We start from the raw sequence: 17744 nt of genomic DNA, 5'->3' as shown, positions 1-17744 counted from the left end.
GACACAGACGTAGAGAACAAATGTATGGACACCATGGGGGAGAAGGTGGGTGGGTGGGATGAACTGGGAGATTGGGATTGACATATACACACCATTGATACCATGTATAAAATAGGTAACCAATGAGAACCTCTGTATAGCTCAGGGAACTCTACTCAATGCTCTGTGGTGACCTAAATGGGAAGGAAGTCCAAAAATGAGGGGATATATGTATATCTATAGCTGATTCACTTTTCTGTACAGTAGAAACTAACACAACATTGTAAAGCAACTGTACTCCAATAAAAATTAATTAACCAAAAAAGTACCAGTTAAAAAAAGAAAAAAATTCCATTCCATAGCAATGAGAATTTAGAATAAATGAAACTCCCAAACATATGCCAAAATTTTTCATTTTAACTATCTGATTTAATGTTAAACTTTTTGCAAATCTTTTCAAGAGATACTATAATGACAAGTAGAAAATTACTAACTTAATTTTTCTTTTCTTCCATACTTCTGCCCTCAGGCAAAGGTACTATATAACAAAACCAAGAACAAAACACGAGTAATACAGATTAAGAATAATATTTATCAATCACAAATAAGATGTATGATTAGTCCCTAAATATTAAAGAGTTGGTCATTTCATTTTTTTCCTGATTATCAGAATAGAAGAAAATTGATTGGTGGATATCTTAAACATATATGAGTAACCATGTACCATTTGACACACAGGGAAACTGATGTAAAAATATCAAAGTATGCACTGTTAAACAATGATAAAATTTTAAGATAATTCATTTTCTCAAAGCTTATCACTCTTTACTATGTTTCTAATTATCATGAACTAGTTTTTCAATAAATACAATTCTTGAGAAATTTAGTTAAGTGGCCATTTTCTACAATTCTAACATGAGCACCCACCTTAAATTAATAGTCACACAGTATAATATAGTGTACAGGATTCAGGCTCAAACAACCTGGGTCCAAATCCCATCTTACTAACTATGGGACTTGAGCATCTTTAACTTCTCCAATCCTACTTCCTTATTATAAAACAAGTTTAATAAAGTACTACCTCAAAGAGTTGTGTAGATTAAATGAGATAATACTTGTAAAAAACACTTATGTTGGCTACATGTAATCAACAGACTCAGTCACACAGCCTGACTTAGATCCAGTTTCACCCCTATTATATATGGATCACAGGACAAAGCATTAATTTCAATCTTTCCTTCTGGAGCACCACTTGCATAATTTGATATAACTGTTCATGCACAGCATATTTAGCACCACAGAATAAAAGTCAATGTCTAATAATATAAACTAGAAAAATATTTGAACTATATGATATGCTGAATTTTGAACTTGACTAAACTGAGGAATTTTCTTTATTTCAAACAGTTAAGTTAAATAAATCAGCAAAATAGTCCTGACAAATAGAAATGGCTCCTAAAATTTTTATGTCAAAAGCCATCTTGTCAATTTAAGTGTAGCTCCTAAGAGATTAACAAATGGTTCCACAAATAACAAATGCTGGTGAGGATGTGGAGATAAGGGAACTCTATACACTGTTGGTGGGAATGCAAATTGGTGCAGCCACTTAGAAAACAGTATGGAGGTTTCTCAAAAACCTAAAAATAGAACCACCATATGATCCAGCAATTCTACTCCTGGGTATATATGCAAAGAAAACGAAAACACTAATCTGAAAAGATATATGAAGCCCAATATTCATGGCAGCATTATTTACAATAGCCAAGATATGGAAGCAACCTAAGTGTCCAACAACAGATGAGTGGATAAAGAAGATGTGATACATACACACACACACACACACACAATGGAATACTACTCCACCATAAAAAATAATGAAATTTTGCCATTTGCAACAACATGGATGGACTTAGAGGGTAATACACTTAGTGAAAAACATTAAAGAAAGACAAATACTGTATGATATCACTTATATGTGGAATCTAAAAAAATACAACAGGGGACTTCCCTGGTGGTCCAGTGGTTAAGAATCCACCTTCCAATGCAGGGGATGCGGGTTCGATCCCTGGTCGGGGAACTAAGATCCCACATGTCAAGGGGCAACTAAGCCTGCAAGCCGCAACTACTGAGCCCACACACCACAACTAGAGAGCCCATACGCCACAACTACTGAGCCCACGCACCACAACTAGAGAGAGACGCCTGCACCACAACTAGAGAAGCCCTTGCCCTGCAACGAAGAGCCTGCACGCTGCAACGAAAGCCTGCACACTGCAATGAAAGATCCAGCATGCCTCAATGAAGATCCCACGTGCTGCAACTAAGACCCGATGAAGCCAAAAACAAAAACAACAAACAAGTGACTATAACAAAAAAAGAAGCAGACTCACAGATATAGAGAACAAACTAGTGGTTACCAGTGGAGAGAGGGAAGGGAGGAGGGGCGATATAGCGGTAAAAGATTAAGAGGTACAAACTATTAGGTATAAAATAAGCTACAAGGATATACTGCACAACACAGGGAATATAGCCAATATTTTACAACTTTAAACGGAGTATGATCTTTAAAAACTGTGAATCACTATGTTGTACACCTGAAACTTATATAATATTATAAATCAACTATACCTCATTAAAAAATAATAACAAATAAACAAACAAACAAATGGTCATCATTTGCCTTGCTTACTGCTATTTTATTTCAAAAGTTCATCCCTGGGCAGATGAAAATATTAAAAATAGTAAAATTATAAAGTTCCCTGTTAATACAAATGAGATTTCTATGCAGGTTATAAGCATTCCAGCTAAATGATTAAGAACTTACAAAGAATTAAGATTCAAAGAATGGTAGTGTATTGTTTTAAGTTGTTTGTTTTAAGTGGATAGGGGTTGGAAGAAAAATACTGAATTCCTTTCACCATCCCACAACATTCTATAATTCTAAAATCTCAGAAAACTCATATAAATACCAAAATTTAAAACACTATGTCCATATACAAAATTTCCCAAGAATCTATATTTGGTTTTGGAAACATAGGGTTGCTTTCTAACATAAAAAAAACTGCTCATCTGCCTGCATATAAAGGTAAGAATTTGAAGAAGATGAAAAATGACAAATCTTCTTTACCTACAATTTCTTCATTGATCTACAATAGAACTCCATTATCTGGACTTATCTAAGGTAATAATCTTCCAAATTATTGCCAGATAGGTAAAACCATGGCCTAATGTAGCCTAAATTGGTACTATAATTTATTCATTGGCTATTATATACCAATTGCTTTGTTATACCTTATAGTTATACCTTACAGTTCCAGCAAGACAGTGAATAGACTAAGATAACCTAAAAACTATCACTTTACAAATACCTACACATATTAAATATAACAAAAAATACTTTTCAGTGTAGAGCTGAACTTGCAAGAAAGAAAAGGCAACCCCAAGAGACCAAAATGAAGAAGAAACAGGAAAACAATAAATATTTGAACTGCTATTACAATTGCTGAAGGGGTTCAGAAGGGGAAGCTAGTAAGCTAGAGACTTAAATTTTAATGCCTATGTAGAAACACAAAATACAGTGTGGTGCCCACTCAAGGAGTGAAATCTCCATATAAACATGGGACTCTCAAAAGGTAAAAAAGCAGATCCTCCCCACAACCTGCCCCGCCACACCCCCAAAAAAATCCATCCACTGGCACAGGGAAATTACAGCCAGTCTTTGGCTGGGCTACTGAGGAAGGAAGGAAGGAAGGAAGGAAGGAAGGAAGGAAGGAAGGAAGGAAGGAAGGAAGGGAGGGAGGGAGGAGGGAGGGAGGGAGGGAGGGAAGAAGAAAGAAAGATGGAGATAAATGAACAATAAACTAGAAGAAAAGATATTAGCTGCAGGAAAGATTGAAAATATGAAAGATTAAGAGACATGAAGGAGGGATTTCCCTGGCAGTCCCAATGCAGGGGGTGTGGGTTCAATCCCTGATCAGGGAGCTAAGATCCCATATGCCCTGTGGCCAAAAAAACAAAACATAAAACAGAAGCAATATTGTAACAAATTCAATAAAGACTTAAAAAAAAAATAGGTCCCTATCAAAAAAATCTTTAAAAAAAAGAGAGACATGAAGGATAGATAGAAAGAAAAAAAAAACCAACAAGTCATGTATTACGAGTTCCAAAATGCAAGTAGGTAAAATAAAGAAAAGGCATTAGTCATGAGAATTCTCCAGAACTAATAAAAACATGAATCTTCAGATTCAGGAAGCACAGCCGCTCCTAGACAAGTTATGGTGAAACTAAAGAACCCCAAAGTCAAAGAAAAAGCAACCACAGAGACAGATTATCTGTAAAGTTAAATCAGAATGATAACTGTGACAATTTTAACAACAACAAAAGAGACTAGAGGAAAACAGAATAGTATCTTCAAAATAGTACGTGAAAGTAACTGTCAACTAGAATTCTGCACCCAGCTAAACTATATTCAAGAGCAAGGGCAATATAAGGACATTTTTAAACAAATACTGAGAGAGTTTACCACTCAAAGACCCTCATTAAAAGAACTGCTAAAGAATACACTGCAGAAAGAAACAGAACCAAGAAAGAGTGAGATGCAAAATGTACCTGAGCCAACCATTTAGTAAACACACCGGAAAATCTAAGAATTATGAAGAAATACAATCTTCCTTGTTCTCCAATATTCAGTGCCCCTTTATGCAAGAGGATTATATATACCTACCCTGTGAAACTCACACATGGTATGATAAACACAAGCAAGGACATGTGATTTCCTTCAGTCAATGAAACGTGAATGGAAGTGACATGTCACTGTGAGCGGAAGCTACGAGAGCCATTACACATGGTTCATCATGTTCTCTTTTCCTTTCAAGGGCAATCCAAGTTCAATATTGTACAAATGAAGTTTAAGGCAGAGAATAGCAATAGATAAGCCAAGATCCAAATTACTTGCATATCATAATAAAGAACTTGCCTTTATCCAGAAGAGAATGAAAAACTATTTCTGCACCATAAATATTCGCTGAATGAATGAATGGGTCAGTCCCATTGGAAATATTTACTTGTTTCATAAAAGAGAAGTAGTGTCATATTACTAAGTCATAAATCTAGTCAAAATAGCAATATGTAAAAATGCTCCACTTTAAAATCTTATTCAAGTTGATTCTTTGACTTTGACGTCTTACTTAAAAATTTAAATGCTAAACTCTAGTTAAATTCACACTCTAGGGCTTCCCTGGTGGCGCAGTAGTTGAGAGTCCACCTGCCAATGCAGGGTACACGGGCTCGTGCCCCGGTCCGGGAAGATCCCACATGCCGCGGAGCGCCCGGGCCCGTGAGCCATGGCCGCTGAGCCTGCGCGTCCGGAGCCTGTGCTCCGCAACGAGAGAGGCCACAACAGTGAGAGGCCTGCGTACCACAAAAAAAAAAAAAAAAATTCACACTCTAATCCATAAGAAAAAAGAATAATCTTGCCCCCTAAATTTATTCAGTAAATCTATCATAGAAGCAAATCAACTTCAAGGAAAGGTCATTTGAATACTAGAGGCCCATTAATACAGCTTGACAAATATGAAAGACAACACCTGGTATTCTCTTCTGTAACTGATTAATAAAAGCATCATCCTTTCCTATTTAGTGCTTGATGTGGTCAATATATAAAAGACAAAAAAAGGTGATTAAAATTTCACTCTTTTATAGGATCAATATACAAGGTCATTTCGATCTTGCAAGCTAAATAAGCCAACTAAATCTTGATTGTGAGAGTAAAAAAGCAAACTCCAGCACCTTTCAAAATGATTAACTATGTCATTAATTCCATCCAATTTGAATATCACATTCCTTAAAAACTCCCTTTTCCTATTACACATTTTAAGTTATTTAAAGGGGAAAACAAACAAATTAACCCTACCTGCCTCAAGCCAAATCTTGACAATGTTAGGCAAGTTTTAAACAATCTAGATACCTTTCCAGACACTGATCAATTACATGACTGAAAGATGCCTTAAGCCACTATTTCCAGTTTAAGGTTCTATATATGGCTTAGTGTTTAAGAGCTCAGGTTGTAGATTCCCTGAGTTTGAATCTCAGCAACATTACTTGCTCAGTGACGTGAGCAAGTTACTTAGCCTCTCTCTCAGTTTCATCATTTATAAAGTACACATTACAATAGCACAGTCCAATCTGCTATAACTTATATCTTTGCCTTGAATCACCTCCTACAGGATTGTTAGAGAGCAGAATAATGCAGGTATAGTGTGGAAGTGATGTTGGTTCATATGTAGTTTCTTCCAAAAGAATTAAAGAGAAATTCTTCACAATACATAAAGATCTGAAGAAAATATGAAAATTTACAGAACTGCTTTCCTTTAATGCAAATAGTGCTTGGTTTAATGATTGCAAGAACTACAGCTGACCCTTGAACAATGTGGAGATTAGGGGGGCCAGCCCTCCCTGCAGTCCAAAATCCACATATAACTTATAGTCGGCCCTCCATATATGAGATTCCTCTGCATCCTTGGATTCAACCAACATGAATCGTGGAGTACCGTAGTACTTACTATTGAAAAAAATCCACGTATAAGTGGATCCACACAGTTCAAACGCGTGTTGTTCAAGTGCCAACTGTATTATGCTTTTCCCACAACATTTAGTATCTGACAATCTACAAGTACAGATGAAGAAATGCAAAGACATTTCCCCCTGATTTAAAACAATGAGCTAAAAAAAAAAAAAAAACAGATCTACATCTCAAAGAAGGAAGCACAGGTTCCAGGTTTAATACCACAAAAGTGACTGTGATGCTAAGGTGAAAATATCAGTAGAGACTTAACCTTGCTAGTATTTTCATTAAGGTTACTGATTTTGTTAATATTCTCATTACAAAATTTCAGAGGTTTTGAATGGGCCACCTCATTCCTATTTTTACCCCCGTAAGCCCTGTTATTTTTAGTCCATTGTTGTAGAACACAGGACATTTTGGCAGAAAGACCTACACCTGATTGTGAGAATTGTAAAAAGTAAATGTGGTTAATACACATTTAAAACGGAACCTGGCACATTCAATAAATCTTAGCTATTGCTATTACCTACTGTAACCCAAAATAATGAATTAACTTCACCTCAAAAGCACACCAATTATCAATATATTTTCCCCCAACCTCAAGAGCCACAGATCATCTCACCATCACTGAAAATTAAAACTTACCCCCAAAAAAGTTTGAAAACAGATTAAGAACCATAAGCCCACCAAATGTTAGTAAACTAACAAAATAACCCACTCACACTTCTGGCCACAGGCACTGTCTCACCCATGAACTGACAAGAAAGTCACCTACAGTAAGGAAAATTATTCTGAAATGCTTTGGATTTTGTGTCTGCTTGATACCTATTAATTTCACAGTAGTATTATCTAAGAAAACAAGTTGGTGATACTGTTGTTAATAATTTTATAATATCTTTATATAATTTTCTTTAATAATTAATATTTTCTCCATTTTAGATACCAATGAGCCTCATTGGTGCTTACTCTGTTTCTAGAAAAGATTTGTTGACATCCCATTTAAACTGATTAATTACCATACTACTATCAGGATTGACTTTTTAAGTTTCATGTATTAATTACCATATTACTATCAGGATGGACTTTTTAAGTTTCATGTATTAACATCAAATCCACACTTTCAAAAAAATACTCTGTGTAAAAAGTTTTATATGTGCGTGTGTGTGTTCATAAGCTTTGAGATACAATGATTATTTTTATTCAAGATATTGAAGCCCAGGGACTTCCCTGGTGGCACAGTGGTTGAGAGTCTGCCTGCCAATGCAGGGGATACGGGTTCGTGTCCCAGTCCGGGAAGATCCCACATGCCGTGGAGCGGCTGGGCCCGTGAGCCATGGCCGCTGAGCCTGCGCGTCCAGAGCCTGTGCTCCGCAACGGGAGAGGCCACAACAGTGAGAGGCCCGCGTACCGCAAAAAAAAAAAAAAAAAAAATCCACCTGCCAAAGCAGGGGACACGGGTTTGAGCCCTGGCCTGGGAGGATCCCACATGCTGCAGAGCAACTAAGCCCGTGCGCCACAACTACTGAGCCTGCACTCTACAGCCTGTGAGCCACACCTACTGAGCCCGCGTGCCACAACTACTGAAGCCCCCATGCCTAGACCGCTGCTCTGCAACAAGAGAAGCCACCACAATGAGAAGCCCTCGCACCACAACAAAGAGTAGCCCTCGCTCACCCCACAACTAGAGAAAACCCGTGCGCAGCAACGAAGACCCAACACAGCCAAAAATAAATAAATGAATAAATAAATAAATTTACATTTAAAAAAAGATGTTGAAGTCCAAAGATGATAAAGACTGGATTCAATTAGGTACTATATATAGAATTTAAGATAATATACTTATATTACTTTATGAGAAAAGTATTTTCACTAGAAACAACAAAATCTAAATACCTCATCAGAGGCCATAGCTTTAAGAGATTTACTACAGTTTATAAATAAAAATACCACACCACTTAAGTCATTATTCATGAACAAAGATCCTATTAGGCAAGGTGAAAATCTTTTTCAGTTCTCAAGCAATAGATTTATCTCTAACAAAACATAGTTAATTGAGACCTCATCATTTTTTCATCTTTCTGTAAGAATCTATAGAGAAAATCCAGCCCCTCACCTCTCTCTAAAACTGTCATTTTTATAGAACATAAATTACTAAATTAGTCTGGTCAAGAGAAGTCTAAGAAGTAAATGCAAAAACCCAGGTGTAACAGACAGCAAAACACAGAGCATGAACATCAGATAGTTACATAACTTTAGAAGTCATTTGGTATCTAATTTCCTACCCAAAGCAAGAATTCACTCTGTAATATCCCCCATACGCAAACTTCTAAAATCTCCAGCAACAAGAAATTCTCTACTTTACAAAAGCACATTTCAATCACATGTATTATTCTGGGACAAATTCAATTAAATCTTTAAGGAATCAAAACAGATACACACACATCAAAAAAGTTTTAAAATCTAAAACTCAGAGTGTTTTATGAAATTAGTTTAATCAATTAAAAAGAGTTTGTGTACTCTCAACAGTGTTTTCCTCTGCACCATTCCCTTTTGTTTTTTACTTCTTATGTTGTCCTAACAGCTTTTAAGCCAAAGACTCACTGGAAATATACTCAGAGCTAGGTTTCTGAGTATATACTCCATTAGATGAGAGTATATGAAATAATACTAGAGTAAAAGGGAAAAACTACTTTAAGAGCACATTATAAGAGACTATTTTGAAAATAATGAAATTGCTCTTCTTAGGGGTAAAACAGATATTGAAGTAACTCAAAATTATATAATGAAAAATGCAAGCTGCCTGACAAGTATTTTCATAAAAAATAGTCAGAAAATAATAAAAGAAATATGTATTAAGGTTTTAAGAACATACCTTTTGCAGAAAAGAATAATAGATACTAGACTTCCTAATGAATGTAATTTATTTAATGAGGAGATTAAAGCATTTCCATTTAATTTAACAAACACTTTTAAAGTACCAAGGAACACTGTGAAAAGTTCTGGGGGTACAAAGGTAAACAAAACAATTTATTGTTATCTAAGTAACTACTATAAAACAAAATGTATTCTGGACATTTTTCTTGCAAACATACAAAACTATTATAAATATTTTAAAGAATCTATATATGAAAAGAGATAATTTATAATATAAAAATTAAATATATTTCATTAGTTCAGCTAGGTCGGTATGAGAAACAAAAAGCTTACTCAGTTTCCCTTTCTATGAAAGGGAACAAAAAAAAAAAAATTCTGAATTTTCAGTTCCCAAATGATTTCCCAATTCAAAATGGATGTATTCAAAACAGAAACAAGACTGCGTACCTGCAGTGGCCTAAGTTATCAATTCTATCACTTCTAAGAAACTATAAGTTATTAAAATATACCAACTCACCCAAATATCTTTTAATTTTCAACATTAATAAACAAGCTAACAATATCTACCCATGAGCTATATAAATGTTCATATACTTTAAACCATTTATTCCTCTTCTGGAAATTTCAATGCACAAAGATGCCTACAGAAGAATTTTAATAGCAGCACAAAAACAAAACAAAAAAAAACCATTTACTCAAAAATAATTCATCTTCTCATACACTGAAAAGTACAAAACACTGATGAAAGAAATGAAAGATCTAAATAAATGGAAATACATTCCATTTTTTTAACAGAAATTGATCAGTTCATCCTACAATTCGTATGGAAATACAAAGGACCTAGAATAGCCAACAATCTCGAAAAAGAAAAACAAAGAGGATATACATCCCTATTTCAAAACTTACTACAAAGCTACAGTAATCAGGACAGTTTGGTACTAATGTAAGAACTGACATATGGATCAAAATTAAGAGTTCAGATAAATCCTTACAGTTATGGTCAACTGATTTTTGACAAAGATGCCAAGGCAATTTAATGGGAAAGAACAGCCTTTCAACAAATGGCAGTGAGACAAAAAGATGAATTTAGACCCTTATCTTACCCTTTTTTCACATCATACAAAAATTAACTCAAAATAGATCATAGGCCTAAATGTAAGAGCTAAAATTATAAAATGTCTTGAACACAGGATATAAATATTCTAAAATTAGATTGTGGTAATGCTTGCACAACTCTGGAAACTTACTAAAAATCACTGAATTATATACTTAAAACAAGTGACTTTTATGGTATGTAAATTACACCTCAATCAAGATGTTTAAAATCAAGTCACCTCTAAAAGTAACAATGGCTATTAAATAAACCCCAAACTAAGAATGAAGTAGTATATTGCAGAGCCAATAGGCTAATAATGACTATATAGAAACAAAAAAATTATAAGATAAGGTTGGAATATGATGATTGTAACTATCTAAAATTGCAAATACTACAATAATAGCAAATAGTTATAATTGCACTTAATGTGCCACACATTATTTTAAGTGCTTTACAAGTATTTACTCATTTAATCCGTTCTACAATATAGTTTCCCCATTGTAGAGCTGGGGAAAGCAAGGCACAGAGAAGTTTAAAAAACTTGTTCAAGGACTTCCCTGGTGTTCCAGTGGTTAAGAATCCACCTTCCAACGCAGGGGACGCAGGTTCGAACCCTGATTGGGGAACTAAGATCCCACATGCCGCAGGGCAACTAAGCCTGCGTGCTCTAGAGCCCACGTGCCACAATTAGAGAGCCCCGCGCGCCACAACTACTGCCCGCACTCCACAACTAGAAAGAAGCCTGCGCGTCACAACAAAGAGCCCACACACCACAACGAAAGATCCCACATGCTGCAACGAACATACTGCAACTAAGACCTGATGCAGCCAAATAAATAATAAATAAATATTTTTAAAAATAAATAAATAAAAGAATTTTAAAAAAACTTGCTCAAGATCACGACAGGGAGTTAAGAGAGTGATTTTTTTTCTCTTTACACAAATATCTTTAACATTACTATTATATTATTATGCATTTGAAAAGGAGAGTAGTGGACATCACTGGTTGCCTATCCAGCATCCATTCACTCTGTGAATTTCTTACCCAGATCTTTGTGTATCCATCCCTCCCCATACAGCCCAAGTACTTTAGAGGAAATTGACCCCATTCTTAGGTACAGCAGTTGGCCCTGGTTTGCTTAAGCCAATCAGCACATTTCAATGGCCACAATCATTGCTTCAGCAGTCCAATCAGGACTCTTATTTAGAATGTTAGGACAGAGAGGCTCTCTCTCCCAAGAGTTCTAAACAAGAATACATATGGCCCCAAGTACCACTGGCAGCCATCCTATTACCATAAGGGGAACAGCAATGGACTAAAGCTGACATTACAGAAAGGAAAACAACAACAGAAAGAAACTGGTCTTTAATATTATTGTTACTGTAAATCTTGCCCTACCTTTGGACTTCCTGATAAATGAGCCTATAAATCCTTTTTATTGTGTTTAAACCAGTTTGAGTTTTCTATTATAACATGAAGTATCAATACAAACTGATATAGAGGAGAAGCCCACAAACAAGCATGTTTCTAGAATAGATTACTCTTAACCTTTAAATTATGATGTCAGGTATTAAGGAGGAAATAATTCTAGATACACACATCAAAACAGAAACATGATGAATGACTACCTTTCTAATAAATTTCATATAAACGCCTGAAAAGAAACTGCCTGCAATTTTATGTCCCACACAGTATTTTTCAGTATTTTAATTTGACATTTTAAATGTTATTTTTTTTAAATCTAGATTTCCAGTTCTTCCCAAAAAGTCAAAAGGTTCACACATCACTGGGCTCATGTTACTGCAGGACAACAATCAGCTACAATGGAACAGTAGATGCCCCACAAGTATAGTCTCTGCACAGTCAATAGAAACAGAACCTCTGTATCATCTGCTCAGCTTCTATAGGTGTTAAGAGTTTGCACCATTAATATCTCGCAGAACCTGTATCAATGCCACATAATGAGTAATGAAAAATTATATTCCATCTTCTAATCTTTAACTCTTTCTCTTTGGTCACACTGTGCAGCTTGTGGGATCTTAATTCCCTGACCAGGGTTTGAACCCCGGCAATGGCAATGAAAGTGCCTAGTCCTAACCACTGGACTGCCAGGGAACTCCCTAAGCTTTAACAGTTTAATTAAAATGGTACAGTTACTTTCTGAAGAAAAAAATTTCATGAAAACATGTATCTGTCACCAGCCCACGGGAAACACTATTCTTGAATTAAATAGCACTGAACACCTGTAAATACCTGGTGGAAGACTTAAACTCAGCAGTGAATTCCTGAAAACATGCCAATATAATTATTTGGGTCCAAAAGTTTGACAAATTACTTTAGCATACAGACGGAGACAAAATAAAAATGGTTTTAAATTGCAACAAGAAAAATGTAAAAGTTGACCAGAAGTTTGAAACACTTGAATACACAGGTGTACTATTAATCAAAACTTACCTATAAAACAGATTTGCAGAAATTACAAGAAGGGTGGTAAATTCCAAAGACATTTATAACAGGGACTTCCCTGGTGGTCCAATGGTAAAGAATCCGCCTTACAATGCAGGGGACAGGGGTTCGATCCCTGGTCAGCGAACTAAGATCCCACATGCCGCGGGGCAACTAAGCCTGCCCGCCACAACTACTGAGCTCGTGGCCCTCAACGAGAGCCCGTGTGCCGCAAGCTACAGAGCCCACATGCTCTGGAACCCGTGCGCCACAACTGCAGAGCCCATGCACCCTGGAGTCCGCGCACCACAACTAGAGAACAGAAAACCCACACAACAAAGCTAGAGAGAAGCCTGCGCACCAAAACGAAGAGCCCGCATGCCAGAGCAAAAGATCCCACATGTGGGGCTTCCCGGGTGGCGCAGTGGTTGGGAGTCCGCCTGCTGATGCAGGGGACACGGGTTCGTGCCCCGGTCCGGGAGGATCCCACATGCTGCGGAGCGGCTGGGCCCGTGAGCCATGGCCGCTGGGCCTGCGGGTCCGGAGCCTGTGCTCCGCGGCGGGAGAGGCCACAACAGTGAGAGGCCCACGTACCACAAAAAAAAAAAAAAAAAAAAAAAAAAAAGATCCCACATGCCTCAGGGAAGACCCCGTGTGCATTAACTAAGCCCTAACGCAGCCAAAAATAAGAAAATAAAATAATAAATTAATTTTTGGAAAAAAATGGAAATTTATAACAGTCTAAGGTCAAGCTACATTAGCAAAGTTGGAGGCAGCACTTTGTAAAGAAAGACTTCTGAAGTTATATGGCTCTACTACCTCTTACTATTTGGACAGCTCTCAGGGAGGGGAGGTTGTTTAATTTTAACAGTACAAACTTTATGGTTTAAAGTAACTAATATGTAATCAATAAGAGAGAATCGGTAGCATACAATCTATTTTAATAAAATGCCTGAAAAGTAGGAAAAAGTTATGATAGCTGCATATATATATATAATATAATAAATACATATAGAGTATAATATATAATATATATAATATAATAAACTTACTAATGAAAAATCCAATGAAGAAAGGATAAAGGAGGAGCATGCATGAGGATTCAGTGATACTGGTAATATGCTGGTTCTTTAAGTTAAATGAAGTTTCACGGGACTTATAATACTTCATTACTTACACATGTCACACATTCTTTTGTCTGTATCCTATTTTTCACAATTTTAGACATTTTAATCCAATATACTAACTGTAAAAAAAAACTTAATAATTAACTTTCTGCATCTACATTCTGAGTGAAAAAACTGACTGAATAACCTGAAAAAAAATTTTTTTTTACTTTTAAAGTCTTTTTTCTGAAAGCTATTTGAATGGTCAATAAGAAGATATGAAAACTGAACAAGGTTTCAGCATTCATATTTAGCAGGACCAATGATTTTTCTGTCCTTACACTGGGGAAAGCTATGCCTAAGCTATAAATATCTGCTTAGGGAAGCAAACAACTCTACATCAACTCAAGAGACAGATGTATTCCTAGAAGGGTTGTCATTCTAAGAATCACCAATCTGCTTCACCTTTCAGGCTCTCAGTTTCCTTATCTATATAATGAGCTCTATGTATTAAACACTTAATGAGGGAAGAATTTAAAAACATACGTAAAGCGCCTGGCCCATTGCCTAGCACATAGTAAATTGTAGTAACTTTTTTTAAATCACACTTATTATCAATTAATGTAACTTCTTTCTTTGAGTAGAATTGAGACTAAGGCTGATAACTATCGATTAGAAAATATTTAAGTGCAGCAGTACTAACACTGAAATGGACTAGTTTACCAGATTCCCAATATTTTCAGTTCCCAAGATTTTCAAAAGACTGGCCAAGACCCTGTAGGAGCATGAAAAGTTTTGTAAGGGAGAAGGGAAGGAAAAGAACTCATCTAATCCTCTCAGCAACTTTCTCTGCCCTACACGAGAGGAGAACGATGGTGAAGAGGAAGTGTAATTGAACAGATTTGCCCTCTCCTTCTACCCAGACACCTACTGACCTGCAAACATGTGGCTACGAAAGACTTCACCAGTCACCTTAAAATCTCTACCAGGTATACAGTTCTAGGCAGCATATGAACGAACTATTACTACAGAATTTGGATTTTCCTTAATGATAACATGCAAGTGACTCACGTTCGGTCATCCACCTCCACAGAAGACATTCTAAAGGACAGAGGAGTTGGAATCCTCCTTCTGCCAGAGGAATGTTGTGTTTCACACACAAACAACTAATGATGGACTATATCACTACCACAGATTTCTCTTTAGCATCCAAGATACATGAGGTTTAGAAAAAGAAAAAGAAAAAAATTGAGAAGGAAAGTTTTCAAGTCTATTTGGAGACAAAGGGATACACAGATTTGCCATTTATCTCCTTCAGATTCACAAACTTTGAAAGTCCACATAGACGCAAGATCCCCAAAATGTGTATAACTGTTGAAACTGAATGATAGACGCCAGAGTTTATTAAACTGTTCTATTTTTGTGTACACCTGAACATTTCCATAATATACATAATTTTTAAAAAATGTGTACGTGTGTGTCAGTATTTGTATATAAACTCCCAACACAACAAACTGGTAGAGAAATACCCAATTGTTCAAAATTTTCTTATTCCATAGGTAAGTGAATTTCATCAAGCTACTTTCTCATTCTAGAAGTTGTACCGCAGGTGACCAGTCCATTAGTAAAGCTCTAGTGAAGGAAATAATTAACTGTCCTGAATAAAACAAGCCTAACCTTGAAAAAAGAGAGGCAAAGGGGAAAGGTAATAAACAGTTATTCAACTATTGCACATTCATATTTGTTCCCATCTATTATCTTCTAACACAGGTGAACAGGTGGAAGAAGGGGAAATATCTAAAGGCCAAATTTACTTTTTATATTTTACGTTGATGAGCAACAGAGATTGGAATAAAGAAATCTAAAAAGTCCCCATTAGAAATGATAACCATTTCTAAGACTAGAGAAAAAGGGAAGTATCGCATAACCACATTTTAAAAATAACATTCATAGCTCATAGTAGTATAACCAGCAACTTCCAATGACCAAATATGCTTTGCTGATAGACATGAATTCACAAATGAAATAAAGATTATACTATATCTGCTGCAACTCTCTTTTTAAATTGCCATTCAATATTCACAAGATGTAACCCTAAATTCTTTCCAAAATTTGACTTTTGTTAATTATGTCTAAAAATAAAACTAGTCAAAATTAAATATAAATGCTAACTTTGCAGCAAATTAATCTTTCATCAGACCTGTGAACAAGAATTTTCTGTTCAAAATTTATGGCAAAACATAACTTAGGCAGACTCGAAAGAGTAGGTAGGACATTATTTCTCAAGCCAAAAAAAGGTCAAAAGAACTTACTTAAAATGTCCGAAATGCACACTTAGATATACATCCCAAGGGGGGAAAAAATTTATAGAATAAATCCTCCATAATACTTCCATAGCAACAATTATTTCCTTAGGACCAAAGTGATCTGTTCACTTTCTCAAAACCTAGAGCATCTAAGTTTACATAATTCCCCTTAAACTGAAAAATACAAGAAATTGTTTCATTTAGGTCAGCAGAATTTTGTTTCTATCATCAGCCTGAGTAAAGCACATGGCTCCAGCGCTAACGTCTTGTTTCCCAACTCACTGAGAAGATACGCTCGTAAAATAGAGATCTACTTACCAGGTTAAAGACAGTTTCTACAATATCCCTATTGGATACTTCTCCAACTTCAACCAACCCCGTCAACACGGCAAATTTCATTCTGATGCCCCTGATAGGGAGCCCTGGTTTCAGAGACAAGGCACCCCCTTCGGCAGGGGTTTCTTCTCCTTTCCCTCCACCTCCCCCGTCATCACCTGTTGGTGGCGGGGAAGGGGCAATACTGTCTTCACTGGCCATTGCGAGTTCACGATAAAGGACCACTCGGAGTCACTCTGGGACAGCAGTCGCTGCGCTAGTAATAAGCACACAGACGCAACGCAAAACGGTAAGGGTCACTCTTCCAAGTTGTGGAGAAACCCCAAAAGCAGTCGATGTGGAAAGTCCTTGGCGTCGCCTTCCTCCTCTTGGGGAATATTTGTCCAATCTCTCTCCCCGAGGCTGACAACAACGCCAAACCCTATTGGAAGATTAAATCAATGTTAAATAGGCTAGGTTTTGTTTTAGGGTTTTGCGGGGAGAGAAGGGTGTAGTTAGTGTCCGTCAAATAAGTTCCTCAAAGGACCCCGCTACCAGCCACCCGCTTCCCCGCGCCTTGAGGAGCGGGGTTCTGAGCCAAGGCGGGTTCCAGAGGCCCGAGAACAGGTTCACTCCTCCCCCACACTGTCGCAGGTTCCAGGCGCAGGGCAACCTCTCCTCACAGGTGCACGGAAAAGGAAACTGTCGCTGGGAAAGGGGGTGGGGGTGGGGGGTCGGAGGAAAGCAGGGGTCCCCAAGCTACACTAGAGGGAGAAAGTTCCTCCTCACCCAGACACTCCGGACTCGTCCTTGCCCCCCGTCAGGCAGCCGCGAGACGGAGGTGGCGGCTGAGATCCAGGGCAGGAAAGGGCGGGGGAAGGGGGCGGTGATGATTCTCAACGCTCGGCCCAGGGGGAGGAGTGGAGCACCTCTCGGGCACCTGAGGTTCGACGGGCAGAGGAGGGGTGGTGTGTGTAGTGGCCAGAAAGGGAGGGGAGTCCCGGCGGCTACGAGAAGAGAGGAGGGAGGAGAGAGAGGTCAGTGCACCTGATCGCAGCCT

At 37.2% G+C, this 17744-nt stretch overlaps 1 protein-coding gene across 4 annotated transcripts in view; it reads right to left on the bottom strand.

Annotated features, from left to right (window-relative positions):
* The window catches only part of LRBA (LPS responsive beige-like anchor protein), a gene marked incomplete at both ends in the record, with an annotated part of 768451 nt that extends 751545 nt beyond the window's left edge, over positions 1-16906 (bottom strand). For all 4 annotated transcript variants that reach the window (XM_079699415.1, XM_079699414.1, XM_079699417.1 and 1 more), the window contains one exon: positions 16688-16906. In XM_079699415.1, coding sequence (XP_079555541.1) covers positions 16688-16906 — 219 coding nt within the window. The remainder of the gene's footprint in view (positions 1-16687) is intronic.
* Positions 16907-17744: the final 838 nt, after the last annotated feature.

This window comes from Hyperoodon ampullatus, assembly GCF_949752795.1.
Source record: "Hyperoodon ampullatus genome assembly, chromosome: 1".
Classification (NCBI taxonomy): Eukaryota; Metazoa; Chordata; class Mammalia; order Artiodactyla; family Ziphiidae; genus Hyperoodon; species Hyperoodon ampullatus.
This window is presented reverse-complemented; position numbering and strand designations above follow the sequence as displayed.